This window comes from Moschus berezovskii, chromosome 21 (genome assembly GCF_049115385.1).
Source record: "Moschus berezovskii isolate FMDL1 chromosome 21, NW_MosBer_1.0, whole genome shotgun sequence".
In the NCBI taxonomy this organism is placed as follows: Eukaryota; Metazoa; Chordata; class Mammalia; order Artiodactyla; family Moschidae; genus Moschus; species Moschus berezovskii.
In genome coordinates, this window is record NC_142480.1 from 54926570 (window position 1) to 54954522 (window position 27953).

A 27953-nucleotide genomic window follows, 5' to 3' on the forward strand; every position below is an offset into this window, starting at 1 on the left:
GAAAATTGTGCCTCTCCTCCCGTGTATTAAAATCCGGCTTATTCTTGTTGCATCCCAGGTCGATTTCCCTCCACTTGCAGCCAGAGGTGTGTTCTCATTCCCTTGAGCCTCCTGCTACTCTAATGCATGACCCCTCAAGGCCAGCTGTGTTGTTAGGACCCTTTCTTTCTCCTTTCCCCCAGGTCTTAGACCCCAGGGCAGGGATTCCTTCTCAGCCTTAGTCATATTCCTTGTACTTCCCACCCCAAGTAGGCTGTGTGCGTGGCTCTAGTTGGAAGTCACACGACGCATGCGCACCAGGGATATGGTTACCGGCTGCTGGGAATCCTGACCTCATGGTGCTCGTATTGTTAGCCTCACAGCACAGGTGCGGAGACAGCGCAGAAAGATCCACGTGGCCAAGCGCCGTCAAAGCCAGATTTGAACTGGAGGCCCCGGTGCTCCACCCCGATAGGACCAGGGTGCGCTGTTGTAAGCACCCCTACAGTTGGCCCCTCTGCGCATCCACACACTCCCCCACCTGCCTGAGTATTAGCATCACCTGGGAGCTTTCATAGACTCCCGCCTGGGCCCCTGCCTCACACATTGTATCTCAGTCCCGGTGGGGGTGGGGTAGGGGGCGGTGCTGGTGTGGTTTCCAGGTGATTCTAGTCCAGTCCCCACCCCCTACTCCAGAATAAGAAAACCTACGGGTTGGGGGAGGGCTCACGCAAGCAAGTCTGAGCTTCAGCTGCTGCTCCCGGAGCTTGGCTGTGTGTTCCGTGACCCCCTGGTAACCCTGACCCTTTTAGAGGTGAGGAAAGACCCATCTGTCCGTGGTCTCCTGTCTCAGGGCATTTCTGACTACTCTGCGACCCCATGGACTGCAGCCCGCCAGGCTCCTCTGTCCACGGGAAGCTGGACATACCCTCATACCCAGAGAAACTGAAGGTCTCCCTTTGGGTCTGGGCTCCCTGCGCAGGGCAAGTGGCCCCCAGTGTGCACCTCGGACTCCCTAAGAGGTGAGCCTCCTTGAGCCAGAAATGAGGGAGGGCTTTCAACTGGCATCTCTTTTAAAAAAAGCGGGGGCTTCCCTGGTGGCTCAGTGGCAAAGAATCCACCTGCCAAACAGGAGATGCATGTTCACTCCCTGGGTTGGGAAGATCCCCCAGAGGAGGAAATGGCAACCCACTCCAGTATTTTTGCCTGGAGAATCCCGTGGACAGAGGAGTCTGGCAGGCTGCAGTCCATGGGGTCGCAAAGAGTAGGACATGACTTAGCGACTAAACAACAGCAACAAAAAGAAAGCTTTTTAATCTTGAGGGGAGACAGGCTTATTAAGGACGGAGAGCCCAGCAGAGCAGTGGTTCTCAAACCACTGTTTGGTCTGATCCACTGTTTGGTCTAATCCACTGGTCCACAGATCAGCAGCATCCACATCACCTGGGAGCTTGTTAGAAATGTAAATTCCCAGACGTATCCCCGATGCTCTGAGTCAGAAGAGACTCTGAAGCTTGGGCTCCAGCAGTCCCATACCCTCCAGGGGATTTTGCTGCCAATGAAGTTTGAAAACTGTTGCTCTCAACTAATGGTAAGTATGTGTGTGGACAGGCTTCCCTGTCCACACAGGGAAGAAAAGAATTTGCCTGCAATGTGGGAAACACAGGTTCAATCCCTGTGTCGGAAAGATCTCCCTGGAGAAGGAAATGGCAACCCACTCCAGTATTCTTGCCTGGAGAACCCAACGGACAGAGGAACCCAGCAGGCTGCAGTCCATGGGGTTGCAAAGAGTCAGAGTTGACTAAGCAACTAACACTTTCACTTTCATGCACGCAGGACACTTGGAGTGTCAGTGATGTTCATACCTCCCCCACACTGGGCACCAGAGACACCCCCCCACCGCGGGTTTTTTTTTTATAAAACCTCAGACTCCTGGGCCTCTTCTCAGGGTTTGGTAATCTGTATTTTTAACCAGCGCGCCAGGATATTCTGAAATTCAAGTGTATTTTTTTGTTTTTGAATTGGGGTAGCAGAAACCTGATAAATATTGCATTCTTTTAATAATCACTTTGTACCTACTTGGTGCAGGGTGAGGACACATCCTCTTTTCCTCCTGGAGCTTCCTTCATCTCTCATTATCAAGATATTGCCATCAGTCCTGTTAGCTGTTAAGTAGAGACAGCCATTGCCACTGGCAGGCATCGTCCTCATAGTTGGATTGTTCATTGCCACCTATGAGCCACAAGTGGGTTTATGGCCTCGTGCATAATTAATTAGTTCAACTTGTCCAAATTATGGTTTAAATAAGTGAAGACATTAGCCTCTGACATAATTGGGCCCCAAAGCATCTTTTTAGAATATCTGTGTAGCTTAACTCTAGATTCAGAGAGGTGTCCGTGAGGCTTTGAAGAGGTTTCAGGGTCAAGGAGGTCAGGACCCTACTACTCCTATTCTTGCAGGAGTGGGGGCCCCCTTCCAGGAGCAGAGAGCGGGCTCTTGTCTAACACTTGGAAATGAAGTCTCTGAGGAGACACATGTGCTGACAGAGCAAGAGACTTTATTGGGAAGGGGCACCCAGGTGGCGAGCAGGAAGGTGAGGGAACCCAGGAGGACGGCTCTGCCGCGTGGGTCCCTGTCTCTGGTTTCATCGTGATGGGGTGAGTTTCCAGGTCATCTCTGGCCCCTCATTCTGGCTCGGGGTCCTTCGCGCATCCCTCAGCCAAGATGGATCCCAGCGAGGAGGATCCTGGGAGGCTGGTCGGATGTGTGGGACCTTTCCGGAATTCTTCCTCTTGGGAGATAACTCATGCGGAGGGTCACTGTGGTGCTGGCCAGGGTGGGTGCTTTTGATTAGTGTTTCCCCTCCCACTGTCTCCCCTGTGGGTCGCTCTGCAAGGAGCAGGTTGGAGGCAGGACAGAGTTGCAGGCATGGGCCCCCACTCTCTCTAGAAGAGCGAGTTCTTTTTGTTTTGCCCACAGCTGCCTCTCGCCTTGCCACCCGTATGTCATCATTATCGTCCACACCTGTGTGATGTTTTATGACAGGCACACCTGCTGGAACGGAGCGGCTGTCATATTTCAGGTCTGCTCCCCAGGACGGATGCCATGAAGCCTCATGGCAGAAACGAAATACACCTTCTGCTCATCCCTGCCTGTCCTGCCTCCCAACTGCTGTTCCCTCTCCTCCCCAGGTGGAGGTCACCAGGCTGCAGACCCGCCAGCCTGCTCGAGGGCCACCCAGGAGATGCTGCCCACACGTGTCCACTTCTGTTACTGTCTTCTACTATTTTAGTTAATTCATAAAATCTTTGGCTGCGCTGGGTCTTCGTTGCCTTGTGGGCTTTTTCTGTAGTTGTGATGAGTGGGGACTGCTCTCTAATTGTAGTGCACGGGCTTCTTACTGTGGTAGCTTCTCTCGTTGCAGAGCACGGGCTCTAGGGTGCATGGGCTCAGTGGTTGCAGCTCCCAGGCTCCAGAGCACAGGCTCAATATTTGTGGCCCCCAGGCTTGGTTGCTCTGTGGCATGTGGGATCTTTCTGGATCAGGTATCAAACCCGTGTTTCTTGCATTGGTAGGCAGATTCTTTACCACTGGGCCACCTGGGAAGCCCGTTACAAAGGAAAGAAGGGGCTAAATGAAACCTTCGTTTTCACTTGTCCAGACCTTTGGTCAAGATGTCTGGGAACATTTGAGAGCCATTTTAATGAGACCAGGAATCATGAAACTTCTTTTCTCGACCACGGCCACTACTTAGTGCTTGAAAAACAATCTAACTTACAGCTCGGGCTGCATGAGTTGTGAGCTGGCCTTGATTTGAGTAGAAAGACAATAGAAACAGGAATCAGAATCGGAATGCTGATAAAGGAGGGCGACACAGCTGTCCCGTCCTTGGTCATGAACAGGGACCTGCACAGTGCTGGGCCCTGCTCTGCAGAGCACACCCCAGGCCCAGGGTTGACAGAAAGGCTGCGGTAGTTTGTGTCGTCACCTTAGGGCTGTGATAACCCAGGTAGAAGCATCCAGAGGGCTTTAACACAATCCCAGCTCCCTGGCTTGAAAACTCACAGAGGGACCTGGCATCTGAAATGTTTAAGTGCTTTCTGGGTGCATCCAGTCTGAAGGTAGCATTGGAAACCCCTGGGTTAAAGGAGTCTTTTTAAATGTGTAGGGTTGAAAGGCTAACAGGAATTACTGGGCTACTGTCTTTTTAAAAAATAATACAGGTAAATAGACTAGAGCAGGGGCTCCCCAACCTCTGGGATCTACTAACACATGATCTGAGGTGGAACTGATGTAATAATAATAGAAATAAAGTGCCCAATAAATGTAATGTGCTTGAATCATCCTGAATCCATTCCCGAGCCCTTCCGTGGGAAAATTGCCTTCCACAAAACCAGTCCCTGGTGCCAAAAAGGTTGGATGCAGGTGGAATGGAGGTATATTAATGAGCACAGTTGTGTGGGGGGACATTGCAGAGAGGCTGTGCATATGGGATGCTGACACCTGTGCTCATATTTATACATTTGGAGGAAGGCTAGAGCCACTGACTCTTCTTCCTCTCTTTCCTTAGCAGCACATGCTCAAGCGCTCAGAGGCAGCCCAATCTCCCTAAAGATGTCATTCTGCCTCTAGGACACTTCTCAGATATTCTTGTTCATTTCCATTGCCACGGTACTGACCTCACGGTACTGACCTTTCGGTACTCCCTTGTCTCAATAACAAATAGCCTCTTTTTCTGCTGGGGTTTATGTCAGTAGTCCCCTTTCAATCCATTCTCCACAGGCTGACCATACCTGAGTCACTCTCATGGTTTTAGCACTTTGCTGGTCCCAACATGTGTATGTTGCACACTAAGTCACTCCAGTCGTGTCCAACTCTTTGTGACCCTATGGACTGTAGCCCGCCAGGCTCCTCTGTCCATAGGATTCTCCAGGCAAGACTACTGGAGTGGGTTGTATGCCCTCCTCCAGGGGATCTTCCCAACCCAGGGATCAAATCCACATCTCCTACATCTTCCTGCATTGTCAGGTGGGTTCTTTACCGCTAGCGCCACCTGGGCAGCCCCAAGGATAAATGGTGACCATGGTTGCAGATGGCCCTTACCTCGCATCTATTCATACAGGTGTTTACTCCTGGCACCAGCTCTCAGAGGCGTCACCCTTATACCCATTTTACAGATGGGACAGTGAAAGCATGGGGTGCCTTCGCCCAAAGTGATTGAGAGTCACGGATGGCCCCGGAGCTTTGGTTCTGCACCCCTTTGCTTCCCTGCCTCTCTGGACACGTAGGGAAAGGCTACTCTGTGCTAATGGACTTTTCATACTGTTGTGTCTAATCTTCACATCCATCCTGCCTGGTAGGCAGGCTTGGAGAGGTTAAGTAACGTGATCAAAGTCCTGAAGCTAATTAAGGAAATCCTAGGTAGGGCTCCAACCAGCTGCCCCTTCCTCCAGGCTCTGCACTCTTTTCACCACACTGCCTGGGATTCTTTGATTCCTCAAGGGTGTCTCCTGTGACTCCTTATAGTCTGTTTACCGACCTACCTTTCCACTCCATCATGCAGTCATGCCACCCGACATCTGCTCACCCAGTTGCTTTTGCCTGGAGTGTTCTTCCTTCCCAACTAGGGCTCCCATGGCAGGGACTCCTTTTGTACGGCTGATAATACCCTGTGTGGAAACTGCACACAGCAGGACAGGGAGGCTATTTGCATTTTCTCTCCAAGGAACCCTAAAATACTGCATCTCCTCTTCACCCTGCTATGTGATTTTGCATCATGAATGTAGCGTGTACCCAGCATACATGTCTACCTTCCTGCTAGGGAGGCATCTTTTGTCATACCTTCCTCCTGTTTCTTTTGTTTCTGTTTTTGTGGGAGTATAGCTGCTTTACAATTCTGTGTTAGCCTGTGCTGTATGGAGTGACTCCGCTAAATGGATACACATATCCCCTCTTTTGGCTTCCCTTCCCGTTTAGGTCACCACAGAGCACTGAGTCCTGTCCTTCTCCTGTTTCTGTCTTTTGCGTCCTGGGCATTGTGAAGCCAACAGCAGATGTTCAGTAGATATTTGTTAAACAAATGAGGGGCAGGCAAGGATGCAAAGGTGGGGCAAGTATTCAACTGTTTGACCCAAGGAAACTCGATACAGCTGGAGCGCACGGAACAGCCAGGAAAATATTTACCTGATGGCCTTGAGAGAAATGTCCAGTGTTTGGAAATTTCCAGAAGGAAGTGAAGAGCTAATGATTATCCTACTGAGCTAATCTGGCTTGTCCATTTTGCCTACCCCAGGTTTTTTGTCTCTTTGTAATTTTATTTCCCTCAATATGCTTTGCTAATTACCTCCTAGTAAAAAGCTCAAGAGTCCTATACCTCCAGCATGGACTTGAGAGATAAGATGTAGTTGGGAGGCAGTCTGTGAAAGCTGTGCTTTTCAAGACTTTCATGGGACTCCTGGAGAAGGGAAAGGCTACCCGCTCCAGTATTCTGACCTGGAGAATTCCACGGATTGTATAGTTTATGGGGTCACAAAGAGTCCAACATGACTGAATGACCTGCACTTTCACGAGCCCTAAACGGGGCGGCTGTGGGGTGGGGGACGTGGTTCTTATGCGTAGAGGCAGAATCTTGCAGGATGGAAACAGATGCCAAGGAAAACTTTGCCCGCGGGAAAGTTAATTCTTTAACCATTTAATTAGGGTTAATGTTAATGTTAGTCGCTCAGTCGTATCCGACTCTGCGACACCCCCACCCCCCACCCCGGACTGTAGCCTACCAGGCTCCTCTGTCCATGGAATTCTCCAAGCAAGAATAGTGGAGTGGGTAGCCGTTTCCTCCGCCAGGGATCTTCCCGACTCAGGGATCGAAGCCAGGTCTCCTGCATCTCAGGCAGATTTTCTTAAACGTCTGAGCCCCCAGGAATGAACGGTTAGCATACCAAGTAAACGGTTTTTGGACTCAAGGTGTAAAGCACTTGACACAGGTGGTCAAAACAAGGCAAACCAACAGGCTGGGTGGGAGGGTTTAGGACGCGCAGGTGCGCTGCGCGGCGGGAAGGGGGCCTCCGGGGGGCTTTCCATCAGCACGGGCCTTGAGACTGCGTTCTGCACCCCACAGGTGAGCGTCCTCACCACCCTGGAGCGGAGGTTCAACCTGCAGAGTGCCGACGTGGGCGTGATCGCCAGCAGCTTCGAGATCGGGAACCTGGCTCTCATCCTCTTCGTGAGCTACTTCGGGGCGCGCGGGCACCGGCCGCGCCTCATCGGCTGCGGCGGCATCGTCATGGCGCTGGGCGCGCTGCTGTCGGCGCTGCCCGAGTTCCTGACGCACCAGTACAAGTACGAGGCGGGCGAGATCCGCTGGGGCGCCGAGGGCCGCGACGTCTGCGCCGCCAACGGCTCGGGCGGCGGCCAGGGCCCCGACCCGGACCTCATCTGCCGCAGCCGGACCGCCACCAACATGATGTACTTGCTGCTCATTGGGGCCCAGGTGCTGCTGGGCATCGGTGCTACCCCGGTGCAGCCCCTGGGCGTCTCCTACATCGACGACCACGTGCGGAGGAAGGATTCCTCGCTCTACATAGGTAGGCGCTACGCCGGCGCCCCAGCGGCCGCTTCCCTTCGCGGGCGGATTCCCGGGATAGGGACCCAGGGCGTGCGAACAAAGGAAGGAAATTTGGGCCCCAGAGCTTTAAGTTTCGTCAGCAGCTTTCATTCTCAGACTGGGGGTGTTTGGGGGAAATGCTGATGCCTGAATTGCACACCCCAGAAAATTCTGGGGGTCGTCAGGGTGCTGGCTGGACTTGTAAATTTTTGATCGAGTTCCCCCAGGTGACTCCAGTGTGCAGCAGAATTTGACCTCTGCTGTGCAAGAGCATCAGCAAGCCTGGGAAGGGGGAGGAGGAGAGTGGGGGTAGTTTTTATATATATATATTTATCTGCCTTTGTGTGTGTGTGTGTTTGGACTTTGGGCGGCCTGGTATTTGCCACCAAGAAATCCTTTGGGGTCTACACATTGGAAACCCCTGTTTTTAATCCTCAAAATGACCTCCTGATCGTTGTCTTTTTGAAGCTCAAAGATAAAAGTGATTGCATATGCCCAGCATTTGGTTTTATTCAAAGTTGGTAACTTTGTGTGTGTGTGTGTGTGTTTTTCCCCTGTAACGGTATTATTTACTAGAACCGGATATTTGGGAAGAAATAAGGTACATGTGAACTTTTGAAAAAATTGTTTTGTGCTGCAGTGACTTCTGTTATTTTATACTGGAAGGATGGAAACCATCTGCCAATGTTGGGGTTAAGAGACATCCAGGGGTTGAATTACATTTACAGCAAACGGGCTTCTTAGTCACTGCTTCTGGGCACTACTGCATGGTCATTTGTAGGGCAAGGGCCGGACTGCTGAGCACCTCTGCTTTCTTGTTTACTGAGTGTGATTTTGCCTCCCACCATCTGTTAGCTTCTATGATATGACCCCCATCATTGAGTGTTTAAGCTTTGGGAAAAAAGTAAAATAAATTACCTCCACCTGCAGAAGCTCTGTGCCTCCCCAAAGCAGTGTGCCTTGGAGTATAAAGTTAATTACAATATGGAGGTTTAGGTTAAACTAGAACTTGAACAGAATTGGTCAAAAAGCCTCCTACCTGCCAAGTTTCCCCCATACGCTGCCCAGGCTGTCTGAGACAGGGTTCAAGGCAGTTACCCCCCGAATGCTGATTGTCCTTGGTGACTTCATGTCCTACCTGTGAGGTAGATGACTCAGTTGAATACATACGTTGTATGTCTTAGCCCTCTGTGAACAGGCTGTGTGTAGAAAGGTGTAGAGTGTGCATCTTCCCATCCAAGGAGTAGAGAGCTTATGGGCCTGTCACAGCCTACCTGTGGAACACAAAGGATTGATGGCTAGCCTCTTCGCTCTGTGGTTAGGGGTTTCCATAATTGTGTCTGGAGGTGGGCACAGTGGGGAGAGGGCTCTAAGGAAATCATTTACATTTTGATGCTTTTAAGGCTTCAGTGAAAACCCCTACAACATGAGTCTGCTGCAGGCCAGGGAATGGGCCACAGCCTGTAGCCAAAACAGTCTCCCCAGGTCCAGCCGGGCCACTGGACTCTGACTTGACTGATATCACTTTGGTACCCCAGGATAGAGAGATTTTGGTATCAGTAACAGCAAATAGATAAATCAGAGCCCAGGGAAGGAAAAGGGGAGTGAAACGCTGAGCTCTTGTGTCTCAAGATGAAATCAAGTAGAAAAATGTCTCCCTGGCATCTCTCCTGAAGCCACAGGCAAGGTGGATCACCTCTGCTTGGAGCCCACGCCTGAAGCTGCACACTCAGCATCCTCTTGTGGAAGTTTACCCTGATGCTGCTGCTAAGTCGCTTCAGTTGTGTCCGACTCTACGACCGCATAGACGGCAGCCCACCAGGCTCCCCCGTCCCTAGGATTCTCCAGGCAAGAACACTGGAGTGGGTTGCCATTTCCTTTCCAATGCATGAAAGTGAAAAGTGAAAGTGAAGTCGCCCAGTCATGTCCTACTCTTAGCGACCCCATGGACTGCAGCCCACCAGGCTCCTCCGACCATGGGATTTTCCAGGCAAGAGTACTGGAGTGGGGTGCCATTGCCTTCTCTGTTACCCTGATGAGTCAGGCATCTTGTAGCACTGATGGGGCCTGGTTCATAGGTCAAGCTTAGGATGTGGACTCATTTCGGTTTTGTGAGAGGTGGAAGCTTGGACTATAGGGCTGACTGTAGCAGGCACGGCCCTTCTCTCGTTCTGAGACTTTTTCTCTGGGATTTACAGTGACTCTCTAGTAGGAGGAAGGTCTCAACCAAATTTCTAGCTGGGCCTACTTTTCCTCTCTGACAGTTTAGCATTCCCAGAGTTGGGAGTGTGTCTGTGTGGTGTGTGGGCAGCTTGGTGGCGTCTGGCCAGATTCCAAGACATGACAGTCCAGGGCTGTGAGCAGGCCTTCTTGAGTGCTTCTGAGCTGATTTCTTGTGTCTGTGTTTTGAGCAACAGAGAGCAAGCTTCTGCACAGATTGGCCTCCGTAGGTGGCCTTTTGTTCCATGCATGGTTGGAATTCTCCAGGAACAATTTAAGAAGACCATGCATATGCAGAGCGTAACTGATCCAGTCGTTTATTGTACAAGTCATAAAACATGTTTGTGACCATGGGACTGTTTTGGCATTTTTCTCCTGTAAGAGGGAGCTAGTTTCTGAAGCTGTTTACTTTGGCTTCGGGAAGTATTTAGGGGAGCCGACCAAATGGGATAGGTATGAATTATGTGGCGTCTTAACTCCCTGCAGGACAGTCTGAAGGGATTGGCCCTGGGAGGGAGGTGTCAGTGTATGCCCATCACCCATCGGGGTGTAGTACCATGTGTGCCCCTTGGCTCTGCCCCTGTGGACCTGGTTAAGAGAGGCCCACCTTCGTTCTGCCCCTGCAGAGCTGGTTAAGAGAGAGAGGCCCATGGCCAGCCATCTGATCACAGGCCTGACATGTGAGTGTGAACTAGGGATTGAAAGGGTTTTTAAACCCTGCACGTGTGAAGCACAGGTGGTTCACAGCTGCTCCTTCCCCAGGGGTGTCAGCATCGATCCAGCCACAGGCCATTGGTGACAAGTCCTACCCCTTGAATAATTCCTCTTAGCTTTTTGGTTATACAAAATCCTGTGTTTCTGCATCAGTATGCTTCTGCATTGGTGACTCACGATGGGTTACCTGTATTGTGAGTCACCAGCTGGGTGCCGTCAGAACATCCACGGCCATGACCCAGACCCCCTATAGCCAAGGGAAAAGGGAAGCGTTCCATCTCGAATCAAGCTGATATTTTCCACCCAAGTGACTGTTTGCTCCAGCCTCTTGTGGCTGAATTACTGCCAAATTCCCGGATTCCTTGATGGTCATTCACAAGGGGCTTCTAGGGCTGGCACCATTCTGCAGCCACTCCTGCCCAGCCTGGGGAGGGAGCCAGGGGAACTCATTACCAGGGGACAAAACCCAATGAATGGGGACACCACTCTGCTGGCAGACTTCTCAGGACCACACAGTGTGGAGCCAAGCCTCACAGCCCAGCTGGAGGGTGACCCAGGGAGACACGTGGCGCTCTCTCTCCCCAGAGGGACTGATGGAGCAGAGTGGCAGAGGGGACTGTTTGGTGTGGGGGCGTGAGTGGGTTCCACCAGCCAACCTCTGGGAGCTGCTCCTACTACTCACCCATGTTCTGACCTTCCATGAGCTCAGCTTTCTTAGCTACTCTGTTTCTCCAAGTTCAGATCACATCCTTGTAGGCAAGGCCATTGTTTGCATGAGTAAGGAGGCTAATGGAATGGTCTCGCCGGGTCCTTTCATTAGGTTGCTATGTCAGTCGGTTGGTGCCTTTTTTTCCCTTTGGGAAGGAAAAGGCTCCAAAGGAGAGTGGTAAGGTTTTGTTTTGTTTTTTAAATAATTTTATTTCTAGTTGAAAAGTATTACATGTTCACTGTGAAAAGTATAGAAAAAGAATCATTTAAGAATACTCTTAGCTTTATGCTTATATAAAATCCTCCTTTTCTGCATTGTTATGCTTTTCTCCACACAAAAGAGGTCTTTATCATGAACATATTTTGCTACCGTATTTCTCTCTTAATATTTCTTGAACCTTTCCCTGTGTCATTAAATATTCTTCAATGATCTTTTTGAACACGTCATATTCCCTTGTGGATCTCTACAATAATATTAAATGCCCTCTGTCGTAGAACGTGGACATGGATTTTTTTTTTTTTTTTAAGTTTTGCTCTTATAAAACAAAGCAGACAAGTGAACTGTGATTCTGAAAGGGTAAGTAACTTGCCTAAGATAATGAATGGGGCTGAGCACAGGCTTTGAGAGTGACATTTATTTTGGTACATCTGGGACAGGGATGAGGTGGGTGGGGCAGGGGACAGAGGGCTGGGGGATGCTCCAGGGAGTCAGGAGCATGTGAGGACATTCCTCAAGACAGCCTGAAGCCTCTCTTAGGGAAAAATCAGAGGTGCCAGGAAGGTGAGAAGAGAGCTGGGTGTCTCAAATCCAAAGGCAGAAATGCAATTGGAATGGGGAATGGGTGTGAAAGCAGAGGAGAGAGAAGGGAGTCCCGGCTAACAGTGCACGTCCGGGGTCTGGGAGGACTTTTGCCCTGTTTCATGGTGGTTTGAGTACCGATGGGTACAGATCAGAGCTGGAGGATTCCTTGTTCCCCTCACCTCTTCCAGAACTGTGAACAATGTAGTCTCACTTGGCTGTTCATTCCATCGGAACATTGATCGCCATTGGGAAATTGCCCTTATGTTGTGTTGGAAATCTGTCTCCTTACAACATTCCACGCACTGGCTCTGGTCTGCCCTTTGGGTCCACTTTGGGAAGAGGTGATCCCTCTTCCATGTTTGGTCACCCTGCAACTGGCTGAGTGCCAGCCTCACATGGGCAGGGAAGGGCACCTAAAATGTGGGTCTTCTGTGCTAGGACCTCTGTTCCTTACTTGATTCGGTTTCCTGCTACATTCAGCCGCTGTTTCCCTCTTCATGAGGGATGATGCCAAGGCTGGAGGGCTTGTTACTTGGGGACAGGACCAGGTGAATGGGGCATGCAGGCTTTGGGTGCTGTATTGCTTTGCTAGGGCTGTGAAATGTAACACAACAGACTGAGGAGCTTAAACCAGTGGTCCCCAACATTTTTTATTTTAGCACCAGGGACTGGTTTAGTGGAAGACAATTTTTTTCTGCCAACCCAGTTGGGGGAGGGTGGTTTCAAGATGATTCAAGTGCCTTACATTGATTGTGCACTTTAATAATAGAAATGTTAGTAGAATAATCAGTTCAGTTCAGTCGCTCAGTCACATCCAACTCTTTGCGACCCCATGTACTGCAGCACGCCAGGTTTCCCTGTCCATCACCAACTCCCAGAGCTTACTCAAACTCATGTCCATTGAGTTGGTGATGCCATTCAACCATCTCGTCCTCTGTCGTCCCCTTCTCCCGCCTTCAATCTTTCCTGGCATCAGGATCTTTTCCAATGAGTCAGTTCTTTGCATCAGGTAGCAAAAGTATTGGAGTTTCAACTTCAGCATCAGTCCTTCCAATTAATATTCAGGACTGATTTCCTTTAGGATAGAATAATATATAGCTATGATGATAATAAATACAAATATATAAGTAAGTTAAGTAGTATAAATATAATGATAAATAAGAAATAGAAATAATTATTATAGAAATATTATGATTGCATTAGTTCCACCTCAGATCATCAGGCAGTAGATCCTGGAGGTTGGGGGCCCCTGGTGTAAGCAGTGGAAGATTTATTTTCTCACATTTAGGGAAGCTGAAAGTTCAAGATCATGGTGTCAGCGCCGGCTCCCTCGGAGGCCACTTACATTGGCTTGCAGATGCCGGCTTCTCCTGTGTCTTCACATGGTCTTCCTTCTGTGTGCTCGCATGTCTGATATCTCTGTGTGTGTCCTAATTTCCTCCCCTTACAAGATCACCAGTCAGATTGAAGTAGGATTCACCCATATGATCTCATGTAACCTCAGCTCCCTCTTTATGGCCCCATTTTCAAATGAGTCACGTGCCGAGTAACTGGGGGTTAAGGCTTCCAACATATGAGTTGTGATTCAACTCATAAAAGGTACCAGGGGACTAGAACCAAACAAAACCTCTACCCCTTTTGTCCTAACTTTTCTATAAAGAACTTCATTGCCATGTTTGTTTGTTTGGTTCCCAGTAATCAAGGAATTATTTGAGAGTGTAGTTTTTTTTTTTAAAAAACTTTTTATTTTGCAGCAATTACAGAATCACAAGCTGTTGCAAAGTGCATGGAAGTTCTCTGTAGGCCCATCCAGTTTCTCCCCATGATGACATCTCGCATCCCTGCAGTACAGTGTCCAAACGGGGGTGTGGGTATGAGTATTATCCATGGGGTTCATTCAGATTTTCAGCATGATGTACAGTGATTTGTGGGTTTCCATGTCTGTGTATAGTTCTGTGCGATTTTATTACATGTGCATGACATTGCTTTAAAAACGCAGAATGGGGACTCCCCTGGTGGTCCAGTGGATAAGAATCCACCTGCCAATGCAGGGCACAGGGGTCTGATCCCTGGTCTGGGAAGATCCCACATGCCTCAGAGCAGCTAAGCCTGAGAGCCGTAATTACTGAGCCCATCCGAGTGCTGCAAATATGGACGCGTGCATGCCTAGAGCCCATGCTCCGCCACAAGAGAAGCCACTGCCGTGAGAAGCCCCTGCACAGTTAGAGAGTAGCCCCTGCTTGCCACAGCTTGCCAAAGCCCGCGCGGAGGAACGAAGACCCATCACGGCCAAAAATAAATGCGTAAATAATTTTACTAAAAGGGAAAATTGCAGAATGGGATTAAGATGAAACCAGATCGTTCTGAGTCCTGTGACACACAAACACACATGGGGAGATGCACAGATAGAAGGCTGTAAGAAGAGCGGGAGTCAACTGGAGGAAGTGGATTCTTTATGAAGGGCTTGTTCATTCCCAAGAATGGAATCCTTGCAGGGCGCCCGAATACACGGAGCGGTTCCTCCAGTTGGGAGGCACATCTATTAGACATGAATGTGTCACATTTTCTTTGTTTACCACTTCTGTTGAGACCTGCTGGAGCCCTCCACGTTCCAGTTAATGATGCAAAGAGAATTATTCTCAGATTTCATATGCCAAGTGTTTGTTTAGCACAAAGGTCACTAATATCAGGCAGCCACCTAAGAGAACTAAATTTCTCTTCCGAGTCCTGGGAGTCCATAGTTATTTTGCCTCTGATGAGTTTTTATTTTAACTTGACATTGGGTAAATTGTGTTTTAACTCTCCAAAGAGTGTCGGTCGGGTATGGATCAAATACACTGTGATTGCAGTTCATCTGAAAAAATAATTAAAAAGCCATCCCTTGTGGGAGCAAGCACAGCTCGTTATATTCTTGCAGCATCACTGATATTGAAGTTCCCCTTGTTAATTTCTTTTTTTGTAAATAAATGACACTGTAAAACCAGTCAATTTGTTTTGGCTGGCTTCCATCCATTCCTTCTCCCCAGTGACTGGTCACATGCCATTTTTAGTGTGTTTTAGCAACTTGCTAGGAGACGTGTGTGTGGCTCTTATCTGGCACTTCCATATTGCCTGGGCTGGTGGATGTTTCTCATTCATTCTCAGCTGCTCATAATTCATGCCCTAGGATTCATGGGATCACTGCTGTGCTTCCTGCCTGGGTGACCTTGGGCAAGACTCTGAGTTTGGGCTCTGATGGTCTTGAGATTCAAATCCTGGCTCCTCCACAGACCTGCCTACCAGGATTTTGGACACATTTTCAGTTAACCTGAGCCTGTTTCCTTATCAATAAAATGAGCTTGGAATCTACCAAGCGAGGCTTTGCTTGGATATTAAGTATCATGCCATGGTGGAGGTCAGTAACTGCTGCCCTCTTCATCTCTGTGGTTGTACTGTCCCCATTTCCAGGTGGAGAAATAGGAGGCAGGAAAAAGCAATTGACTTATTTAAATACAAGGGCAGGTCTTTTGATAAGAGTGATTGGGTCTTGATTTTCAGTCCAGATATCATTGATCTAGTAGATCTGAGATGAGCAACCTCCTCCATCCTGAATTAAATCAACAAGGCTCTTATTTGCCTGCAGACCCCTTCCTGTGGCTCATCTTAAAATACAAAAAGTGCTACAGCTGCCCCAAGCAGCAGGTGATCTGGTTTGTATTAAGTCAGAGGCACCTCAGAGTATGGCCATTGCCCTAATGTGATATATTGATGGTTTTCTGGGTTCTAGCACATTGCTTCTTAATTTGCTTCTTAATATTTGTTCAGTTTTTAAAAGAATGTTTTCTTGTCTTAGTAAAATTGAGAAAAAATAGAATAAGAAAACATAAATAATTTTTAAGCAGATACCTATAGAAAATTATCAGTGTTTAGAATATTTTCTTCCAGCCATTTTTCTTCTTTTATAATATTTATTTATTTGGCTGTGCCAGGTCTTAGCTGAGGCATGTGGGATCCAGTTCCCTGACCAGAGATTTAACTTGGCTCTCCTCCATTGGAAGGCGTAGTCTTAACCACTGAACCACCAGGGAAGTCCTCAGCCATTATTATTATTATTTTTTTTGTATTTAGTTTTACTTCGTTAAGACCATACTCTGAGTAAACTTGCTTTCTGCCAATGAAAAGCTTTTTTGTGTCTCATGAATAGTCAACATCATTTTAGATGACTGCACAGTGTTTTGTCAGTCTAGAAAATCTGGGATGAGTTGGGTAGACATTTAGGTGATGGATACTTTGTGACTGTAGCCTCATCCACATTTGCTGAAGCTCAGGTTGGTTCAGATAGATTCACTGGGAGCTGGAAACCAGCTCTTTGGCCTCGCTGTGGCTTTTTCCAGAAGGTAAGTGAGGAGGCATAAGGTGTCATGAAAAGAGACTTTGGGCCACAGTGAGTGTTGGTGCCCTTGTCTTGAGGTCCCCTCCCACATCTGCTGCATGCACGTGTGTGTGATCACTCATATCCGACTTCTTGTGACACCCCAGACTGTGGCTCGCCAGGCTCTTCTGTCCATGGAATTTCCTAGGCAAGAATACTGGAGTGGCTTGCACTGCCCTCCTCCAGGGGATCTTCCCGACCCAAGAATCGAACCCGAATCTCTTATGTCTCCTGCGTTGGCAGGCGGACTCTTTACCACTAATACCACCTGGAAAGGACTGTAGGTAGAGGAAGAAGAATCCTCTTGAAGGTTCCCTGAAGGGAGCATTGAGAAACCAATCCTATATAGGGCTGGTTGGGGCTTGTGGATGTTGATTATGTGTGTGAAAGCATCTTTGCTCAAGGATTGTAATTTTTTTTCCAAATTATTTATTTATTTATTTTTGGCCATGCCATACAGCATGCTGGATCTCAGTTCCCCGACAAGGGATTGAACCCATGGAAGAGTTCAGAGTGTTACAGTGGAAGCTCGGAGTGTTAACCACTGGACCACCAGGGAAGTCCCATGCGGAACACAGCATCATAGTGTTTGATGGACAGAAAGGAAGACCAGAGAGGGCCCAGGCTGACCTAGAGAAGATTCCTGGGGACAGTGAAGATGCACAGAAGGGAATTTTCCTTCCTTAAGCACCTGAGTCTCCTGTTCGTTACTTATTTACCACCAGCCTCTTACTGCGCTTGGTGGGTGACAGCAGACCTCTTTCTACTATTTTGCTTCTTGACTGTAACACAGGTATTACGCTTCAGTGAACGTTTTGGAGGTGTTGTATTTTCCTGAATAACATGCATCTTCTTTTCTTTAGCTCACTTCTGACCTTTTACTTCCCCTTTCTCAGAACAGTCTTGGCTTGACTTCCTTTTTTCCTTTCACCTACTGGAAGCTTTCTGCGAGAGCAGACGCCATGAAGGGTTTGGTTTCTATAGAGGGTTGTGACTTGTTGTTAGATTAATGACCTTCCTCTTCAGTGGGGTGTGAGTTCTTCATCGCTGAAGAATTCTTTAGTGTTAAAATGCTTCACAAAAGAGTCTGTGTTGTGGATGTTTGTTTTGATCTGTGTAGAACCTCATTGTTTTCACTGGGAAAATGGATCTCCCCATCCCAGGTGGTTCTTATGGACTGCCAGAGATGAGCAGAGATGGTCCATGCATGGCCAGACATGACATAGAGAAGGACTCTGGTCTGCAATGATTGGCCCCAGGAGTGAGACAACCAGAGTCCCCCATGAGGTTTGAAAAATGGACTGGAGAGCTGGGTGGGGGGTAGAGAGAGATTTGTTACTTTCTCTACCAGGACTGAAAGCTGTAATACCTCTGTATGCCTGCAGATTCCAATGTCCATCTTTGTTTTCACATGAGATGAACTTGATCTCAAAGGAAAGTAGACCACCAGGAATGAGAGAGGGCACAAGGGCTCCCTGGATCCTGCCATGCCTGAAGCTTGAATTCCAACTGGCATTCTCCTTAGACTCCCCTTGAGCACATAAATTATCCCTTCCAGCATTTGCAGTCAAATGTTGTGGTCCAGGATTCCACCTAAGCTGCTGCTTAGTTGCTTCAGTCATGTCCAACTCTTTGCGACCCTGTGGACTGCAGCCAGCCAGGCTTCTCTGTCCACGGGATTTTCTAGGGAAGAATACAGGAGTGGGTTGCTGTGCCCTCCTCCAGGGGATCTTCCCGACCCAGAGATTGAGCCCGGGTCTCCTGCATTGCAGGCAGGGTCTCTACCACTGAGCCACCAGGGAAGCCCCAGGATCCTGCCTGTGCTAAGTCACTTCAGTTGTGTCAGACTCTTTGTGACCCTATGGACTGTAGCCTGCCAGGCTCCTCTGTCCATGGGATTCTCCAGGCAAGAGTACTGGAGTGGGCTGCCATCTCTTTCTCCAGAGGCTCCTGCCTAATGCAGCTTAAACACTGGTCATGTCAGGTCAGAGTTGGACTGGACTGATGTCCTCTTGAGGTCTGACTAAGCACCTTCCCACAGGGTTGGGCGTCTCAGTCCTCATGTAAGACAGCTGGCTGGTGATCAAAGCACTGGCTGTTTGTAATGTTCTGACTCTGAAGAACTAATGAACGCATGACCCTGTACATCCAATCAAAGGATTAGGTTGCAGGTTCTGGTTTAGCTCTCCTTTTCTTTATTTCATAGACATTTAAGATAAGATGCAGGATAAGGACCCTGAGGCCACAAGTATGCCCCTTCCACTTTCTCCCTATCCACTCCCCCCTCCCCCGGAAAAAAAAAAAGTAAAAGTATTTAAAAATAACCTGGTGTCAGGCTTTGTGCAGGAACAATAAGTATTTAATAGCAAATTGCTTATGTGGGCAGGAGAGTGTTGAGCCCATGAAACTTATTCAGTGGTGCTATTTATTGGATGGAAAAAACATAACCAACCCTGGCTGCTTCGCATGGCTCTGCTCGCCAAAGCTACCCTTACTTCCTCTAATGACTTCATAGTGTCAGGAATGAGTAAACTAAATGAATATGTTCCAGTTCAGCTTTGCCACTTATTTTTGCCAAGCTGTGTGTGTGTGGTGTGTGTGTGTAGGCACATGCTTGTTTTTGCCCACATGACAGATAAAATCTGAAGATTCTAAAGCATTCGGTGGCTCAAGGACACTCATAAGAACTTTTAATTGCTTTTTAATTAAAAAAATTTTTATTCTATGTTGGAGTATAGTTGATTAACCGTATTGTGTTATAGGGAGCTCAGCTTGGTGCTCTGTGGTGACCTAATGGGTAGAAGGGGCTGGGAGGAAGGTCCGAGAGGGAGGGAATATATGTGTACCTATAGCCAATTCACTTAGTTGTATAGCAGAACCTAACACAACATTGTAAAGCAACTATACCCAATAAAAACAAAAACTAATGTGTCAGTTTCAGGTGCAGAGCAGACTGATTCAGTTGTACGTTTACATGTATCTTTTCTCTTTTCAAATGCTTTTCTTCTGTAGGGTACTACAGACTATTGAGCAGAGTTCCTTGTGCTATACAGTAGGTCCTTTTTGATTATCTGTTTTGGACACTGATAGAAACTTACAGGTAGTCTTGAGAATTGCACTTGGTGAATTTGCCTGGAGAATGTCAAGAGAAATTGAGTGCTGCTTAACGGGGCTATTTGAAGCTAAAGGTTGTTGGATGTGCTTTAGGGGGAGTTGTCCAGAACCTTTTAAGTTGGTATGGAGATACATGTACACACTCTTGGCATGGAGCCTTTCACTGGATTCTCTAAGAGGTTTTTGACCCCAGAAAGGTTAAAACCCCTGACAGTCCTTATGTTTAGCAGACCCTGGTGACCGGAGACTAGGGATGAGATAAACCAAGATAGTCGAGGTGATAGATTGTATGGTGTGACGGATGGCATTTGGGGACTGGAATGTTGTTCATTGCTCAGTCCTCAACTTGCTCTGTTCCCTGGGGAGACACTGTACTTAACGACAGGAAGCATTTGGAGCTTCACTTAGGCAACCGTGGGTGAAAAGTCAGAATGTGTTCTCAGTGGTACTGGAGACACCCTCTCGGCCCTCATCCTCCTGTTCCTTCCCCCCAAGCCCCCAAAAATAAATTCTTTGGAGGCTGAAATTTTCCATCCCTTCTTTCAGCCTAACCCTGGGTGTTTTGGATAATATTCAGCAAATTTTCTGAGCCAGTTTGATGCACAGATAGGAAAAATCAAAACTTTTGCTTTTTTGCTCTAAAAGCAAAAACATTTTAAAAATGCACTTGGATCATTAATGGAATCTGCACTCTCAAAGTCAAAACTTTCCGTGTGTTCTTACTAAGGAAAATTCTTTTGGGGCAATTAAACGGGAAACAAATAGGCAAAAAGTTGTAAAGGGTCTCCAAAAACTCATCTGAGAATGCTGAATCCCCCTCTCCAAATTACAAAGATGCAAATGAACTTATTTACAAAGCAGAGCCTCACAGACATAGAAAACAAGTTTACAGTTATCAAAGAGAAAAAGGGAGAGGAGAGATAATTAGGTTGTAATGAACATATATCCCTCTGCTTGTGCTCAGCAGTGTCTGACTTTGCAACCCTATGGACTGTAGCCTGCCAGGCTCCTCTGTCCCTGGGATTTCCCCACCAATGATACAGGAGGAAGTTGCCATTTCCTATTCCAGGGGATCTTCCTGACCTAGTGATCGAACCCTCATCTGATTCTTTACCTCTGTGCATTGGAGAAGCTCCGTGAACATAGATGCACTTACTATATATAAAGTAGGTAACCAACAAGGACCTACTGTATACCACAGGGAACTACAACAATATGTTATAATAACCTTTAAGGGAAAAGAATCTGGAAAAAATACACGTACATGTAAAGCTGAATCACTGTGCTATGCATTTGAAACTATATTGTGAATCAAGTACACATCAAAAAAAAATCATCTGAGGACATAAATAAACTTGGCAGACTTTCTGTGGGTAATATTTTATTCTAGAGTTTTTAGGATAGTTGCTGCATTTGAGAAACCTTACCATCTTTACCAATTACCATTGCCTCTTATTTCAAGTATCAGAGGTACAGGGGGGCGGGGCTTGGAGTTGACCTCATCCTAATCTCTCTCCAAGGACATGTGCTTTTCCCCCTTTTTCTCCAAGGTTCTAAGCCTGTGATGCAAATGGATGTGATTTCCCTCTGCCTTCCTTTCTGGACAAGGCATTATTACCATAGCACATTCACAGCTGCCCACCTGCCTGTGGGTTGTTAATGGAGTTTACAAAGGGAATTTGGATTCCCAGCAAGAGACCTCATTAACACAGCAAGGATCTAATAGATTCTAAAATTGTGTATGGACACTGGGAACCTTTCGAAACCCAGTGGTGTTTATTCTTAGATCTAGATCATTTCCCCTGCCCTGGCCTCAGTCTGTACATTTTGTATCACTGGGGAAAAATCTTGTCTTGATCCAGCCAGACCAACTGTGTTGGTTTAAGTTAAGCATTAATGCTTTGTGATTCTGGGACTAAAGACAAGATTCAAAAGCCATTGGGCTGTGTAAAGGACAAAATGTCTTCCACACTGGTGCTTTTGTTTTATTTTTTTTTTATACCAGCCTTGTTACTGGCTGTGAGCAAGTGTTTAATTTTAGGATCCCTTGTTGTCACCAAGAACACTTGGCAGCTGTCAGTTTGTTTAGACAAGTGTGTTAAGCACCCGTGGGTTTGGATAATGACCACAGTGACACTCAGTACACTAGCTCTCACTTGTGGACTCTTTGCTATATGTCAGACGGGAAACAAGAGCTGTGTATGTGGTCACTGCTCCCTAGGATTGTTATTCTCAGAGTACCGATGAGGAATCTGAGGCTGAGGGAGGCTGAGCAACTTGTCCAGGGTCGTACAGCTAGCAGGTGGCAAGACCCGGTGGCGCAGTGGTAAAGAACTTGCCTGCCAATGCAGGAGATGCAGGTTCTATCCCTGGGTTGGGAAGATTGCCCTGGAGAAGGAAACGGAAACCCACTCCAGTATGATTGGCCAGAAAGTTCCAGAGGAGCCTGGCAGGCTACAGTCCATGAAGCTGCAGAGAGTCAGACATGATTTAGCAACTAAACAACTCCGTTACCCTGTATCTTTCCCATCATACGCTCCCCTCCCCTGTCCATAGACAGTGTGATATGCCACCAGCGTAAATAGGACCCCAAATCTGCTGTGCTGCTAAAAATGACTTAACTACCTAATTTTTTATTTCTCTCTCTCTCTTTTTTCTATATTAAATACCTAAAGCTGTGGGTTGTTTTAGCAGAAAAGTATGAAATGGTGATGAGTTTCCAGGCCAGGAGAGGTCTCATGGGTACAGACCGCTCAGGCCCTGGTTTTCCCCATGGGAATTTTTTAAACTCTCATCAGATAAAGCTTTCTTCCCACCAGAAACCCCACGTGACTTGTTTTCACAAACTCCCTGTAGTAGAGTGAGAGAAGCAACCGCCCCAGATGGTTTTGTTTACATTGGAGACCTAGCAGCGTTTAATTGGTGCACGTTCACCCCTGTTACGCAACTTGGACTTGACTTGTTTTCACTCCCAGGCTCGGCTCCGCTGCCTTGCTTTCCTGTGTAAGTTTGGGAGTGATTTTAGAACCTACTATACTGTAACTGGGACAAAACTGGTGAGAAGGTAGGATGAGAAAGACTTTGTGGACCAGAGATGAACATGGGAGAAAGAAAAAGAACAGGTAGACAACAACAGGTTGAAAGAAGGTCAATTCCCAAGGGCCTTTCTCTCTGGGGAAATAATCGGCCTCCACCGTTGTTCAGCCCAGTGGGGTTTGGAAGAACTTCAAGCGTAGAACATTTATGGAAATGAACTGCGTTAGCAGGATAAGGTAGTTACAGGATGGATCAGATGGTGACAGAGCCCTCCTTTAGTCTCGCTGGGGGACCTGATGTCCAAGCAGCTGAACACTCTCCCCTGTACAGGCAGACCTCGGAGAGATCTGTTCCAGGCCGCTGCAATAAGGCAAATAGCAGGATAAAGTGAGTTATAATAGTTTATTGGTTTTACAACACATATAAAAGTTATGTTTATACTATTCCATGCGTGTGTGCATGACCAGTCGCTCAGTCGTGTCTGACTCTTTGGCCTATGGACCACCAGGCTCCTCTGTCCATGGCATTTTTCAGGCAAGAATACTGGAATGGGTTGCCATCTCCTTCTCCAGGGTAACTTCCTGACCCAGGGGTCAAAACCCACGTCTCTGGCATTGACAGGTGGACTCTAACTGAGCCACCTGGGAAGCCCTCCTGTTTACACTATATTGTACTCAATTATTAAGTTTGTGGTAGCATTATGTCTTAAAAAACCAGGGTGTATACCTTAATTAAAAAATATTTTATTGTTGAAAAATGTTAACCATCCTTTCACCCTTCAGTAAGTTGTAATCTTTTTGCTGGTGGAGGGTTTGAAATTTTGCAAGAATTATCCAAACACGGTAGAGACACAACCTGAGCAAATGGTATTGGAAAAATCGTTCCAATAGGCTTGCCTGATGCAGGGTTGCCGCCGTGAATTTGTAAAAAAAATGCAATATCGGAATTTCCCTGGTGGTCCAGTGGTTAAGAATCTGCCTTGCAATGCATGGAACATGGGTTTAATCCCTGTTGGGGGAACTAAAATCCTACATGCTGAGGGGCAACTAAGCTCACATGCCTCAACTACTGAGCCGGAGAGCCCCAACTTGAGAATCCGTGTGCCACAGAGAAGGATCTTGCAGGATGCGGCAAAAGGTCCTGAGTGCTGCAATTAAGACCCGGCACAGCCAAATAAATATTTAAAATGCAGTATCTGCAAAGTGCAATGAAGTGAGGGCTTCAAGCCACACTTTACTAAGGTCTTGTTCGTGGCCTGTGGGCAAGTGACCCCTCTTTTACTGGTCTACTTGGGGGAGTAGAGAGAGGGTTCAGAGGGCAGAAATCAGGTGTGAGTGACCAAGTGTTCAACCTACGAATCAATCAGGAATAGAGCCGGAAATTTGGGCAAGTGAACTCTTCCAGTTCATGACTCTGGATCCATATTTCTAGTTTTTTTTTTTTTTTTTTTTAATTAAAAGTTTTAATTGTGGTTTAAAAAAGTCACAACATAAAATTTACAGTGGTAACCATTTTCAAATGTGCTGTTCAGTAGTGTGTGTTAGTTAGTTCAGCGTGTCCGACTCTTTGCGACCCCATGAATCACAGGACGCCAGGCCTCCTTGTCCATCACCAACTCCCGGAGTTCACTCAAACTCATGTCCACAGAGTCGGTGATGCCATCCAGCCATCTCACTCTCTGTCATCCCCTTCTCCTCCCGCCCCCAATCCTTCCCAGCATCAGAGTCTTTTCCAGTGAGTCAACTCTTCACATGAGGTGGCCAAAGTATTGGAGTCTCAGCTTTAGCATCAGTCCTTCCAATGAACACCCAGAACTGATCTCCTTTAGAATGGACTGGTTGGACCTCCTTGCAGTCCAAGGGACTCTCAAGAGTCTTCTCCAGCACCACAGTTCAAAAGCATCAATTCTTCGGCGATCAGCTTTCTTCACAGTCCAACTCTCACATCCATACATGACCACGGGAAAAACCATAGCCTTGACTAGTCGGACCTTTGTTGGCAAAGTAATGTCTCTGCTTTTTAACATACTGTCTAAGTTGGTCATAACTTTCCTTCTAAGGAGTAAGCGTCTTTTAATTTCATGGCTGCAATCAGCATCCGCAGTGGTGTTAAGTATATTCATATTATTGAGCATCAGATCTCCAAAATTTCATGAGCTTGCAAAACCGAAACCCTGTATCCACTAAACAACTCCCAGCCTCTGACAACCACCCTGCTACTTCTCTCTTTGGGATTGACTGTTGTTTAGCTCATATCAGTGCAGTCATAGGGTATTTGTCTCTTTGTTCACTTTGTATTATGTCCTCAAGGTGCATCCCTGTTGTAACGGGTGTCAGAATTTCCTCTTTAATGGCTGAATTGTATCCCTTTGTATGCGTATTCCCACATTTGGTTAGCCATTCATTCCCTGATGAACGTTTGGACTGCTTCCACTTCTTGGCTACTGTGAATAATGCTACTGTGAACCTATTTCTGGCTTGTTAAATGACATCTACTTGGGTGTCGAGCTCAGCTTAAGTCCAGAGTTCAACTCCTTCATTTCCTCCCAAGTTTGCTTTGTCATTGACCTACCATCTTCTTCCCTCCATCCCCCACCACCCCACATTTAAAATTACTCCTGGAGAAGAGAACAGCTACCTACTGTAGTATTCTCGCCTGGAGAATTCCACGGAGAGGAGCCTGGCAGGCTAAGTCCATGGGATCACAAAGAGTTAGACACGATTGAGTGACTTTCACTCACCTCTTACTGGGGGCTTCCCTGGTGGCTCACATAGTAAAGAATCTACCTTCAGTGTGGGAGACCCAGGTTCGATCCCTAGGTTGGGAAGATCCCCTGAGGGAGGGAATGGCAACCCACTCCAGTATTCTTGCCTGGAGGATTCCATGGACAGAGGAGCCTGGTGGGTTACAGTCCATGGGGTCACAAAGAGTCAGACATGACAGGGCAACTAACACTTTCACCTCTTACTGGTCACGACTCCTGGAGATCCCTTGTGTCTGGCTCCCAGTTCCCTCTACATTCCCTGCCCCAGACCAGGTCCTCAGCCCCTCTCAGGGAGACAGTTGTGTCAGCCCTCAGTGAGTCTTGCTGCTCCCAGGCTGGTATGTCTCCAGATTCTTTCCATGGTGCTACTGCTCCAACTCACATGCTGAATTCTTAGGAATCTGGAGAGAATTTTCTGGAGCCTTTGTTACAGAAGTTCCAGGGCATCTGCATGGAATTTATTTGAAGTTTCTTACATGCCCAGTGAAGGATAATAATATGCTTGTATGTATTAATGTAGTGTGAGTGTTTTAAATACTAGTACTGTAATTTTTGAGATACTGAAAGTAATTTGACCCTTTTTCACAAGTAGAGGCAGGTTAAATTCAATTGTCTACATTTTATTCATTCACTCATTGATTTAACAAATACTGATTGAGAACTTGAAAGTGTTAGTCGGTCAGTTGGGTCTGATTCTTTATGACACCATGGACTATAGCCCGCCAGGTTCCTCGGTCCATGGAATTCTCAAAGAAGACTGGAGTGGGTAGCCATCCCCTTCTCCTGGGGATCTTCCCAACTCAGGGACTGAACCTGGGTCTCCTGCATTGCAGGCAGGTTGTTTACTGTCTGAGACACCAGGGAAGCCCAGGAGAACTTACCATGTGTCAGTCAGGGCACTGGGGATCCCTGGAGGAATCAGACCCTCTACTGCACCAGCCTGTAGGAGTAGTGGTGACACTGGCAGATGTTTATATGCACTTTCCGTGTGCCAGAGACTATACACTATGTCTTTAGTATATTGTCTGGTGTGGTTTCCAAAGCAATCCTTTGAGTTAGATTTCATTGTCCGTATTTTACAGAAGGCAGTTGACACAGATTGAATAACCAGTCCGGTAGGGGACAACGTGGGCATTTGAGCCCGATGGTTCTCTCTCCAATGAAAGTGCTCCCAGCAAACTCTATCAGCAACTGTCACGTGAAGCAGGAGCTCAGAAGATAAGGCAGAGTGAAACGCCAGGCTAATAGCGACCTGCCACCACATTTGTCTATGTGGAGTTGGGAACTATTGACCAAATGTGCTCAGGAATATTTTACAAGCATAAGTAGTGACTTGGTGCCTTGCAGAAACACAGACCAAACCACGGCTGCTGTTAGAGAAAAGAAACAGCGTTCAGCTTGTTAAAGCAAGAACTTGTGTAAACTCCGCCTGAGGTGTCAGATGCTGTTCCCTGATGTGATGTATTATCCAGGCAAGAAAATAACATGGCAAAGCCTCTTGCCCAGGCTCAGAAAGGAAGGAGATGTCTGAGCTGGCTGTCTGGATGTCTGGGAGAAATGGTTTCAGAACTTGGGAGTGTTTACATCTGGGGAGGTGGTGTTAATTTCCTGTGAATCATGGAGGCAACCCAAGCGGGAGCCCCTCGCTTTGTGTGCATGTAGGTGAAGGGAGAAAGCAGAGCTTGTTGTTCTTCATCACATCCAAGACAGAGCATGTTCTTTTTCTTCTGCCCTGAGCAGCATGTGGGATCTTAGTTCCCGAACCAGGATCGAACCTAAACCCCCTGCATTGGAAGCGTGGAGTCTTAACCGCTGGACCTTTAGGGAAGTCCCCGGCGTGTCCTTTTAAGAAATCATTTCACTCCTGTTGGAGATAACCAAGCAAATAATCTGTGAGCATTAAACTTGCTAATTTCAAGTCAGGATGGAAGATTACGCTCCCCAGCTTGCCATCTGCGCTGGTGAGCACCCAGAAAGCTGTGGGGGTGGACGGCTCCAGTGGGAGAATGCACACCCTGTGCTGGGCCCTGAGCTCAGCATTGCCCGTACGTTTCCTCATTTTATCTTTTCATGACCATTTTACCGCATAAGAAACTGAGGCTCCGCAGAATAAAGCACCCTGTCCAAAGCCATCTCTTTTGATATGTGAGTGATAAGATTTGAACGTAATGTCTACTGTTTGTGTCTGGCCCCAGAATTGAGATTTTGTAGAATAACCAATTTCTTTTTATTATTATGGGAAATTTGAGACATATCCAAAAGGAGAAAGGATAGTTGAATGAACCTGTGTGCCGATGGCCCAGTCATTATAGAAACGTGACCCTTCTTCTTTCATCTCTACTGTCACCGAGTCTCCCCTCTCCTTGATTATTTCAGGTGTATTGTTTTAGAAATTTTCAGAGGTATGTATCATTTTTGGGTAAATAATATTTCTCAAAGATGAGAACTCTCTAAAAACCTAATCACAATATCATTGTCATGCCTTAGGAATTAATAACAGTTGCTTAATGAAAAAATTGGCTTAAAGCTCACATTCAGAAAGCTAAGATCATGGCATCTGGTCCCATCACTTCATGGCAAATAGATGGGGAAACAGTGGAAA

General features: G+C 47.2%; 1 protein-coding gene across 5 annotated transcripts in view; it reads left to right on the forward strand.

The window, feature by feature from the left end:
- The window catches only part of SLCO3A1 (solute carrier organic anion transporter family member 3A1), a 402379-nt gene that overhangs the window by 73851 nt on the left and 300575 nt on the right, over positions 1-27953 (forward strand). For all 5 annotated transcript variants that reach the window (XM_088829680.1, XM_088829681.1, XM_088829682.1 and 2 more), the window contains exon 2: positions 7097-7562. In XM_088829680.1, coding sequence (XP_088685806.1) covers positions 7097-7562 — 466 coding nt within the window. The remainder of the gene's footprint in view (positions 1-7096; positions 7563-27953) is intronic.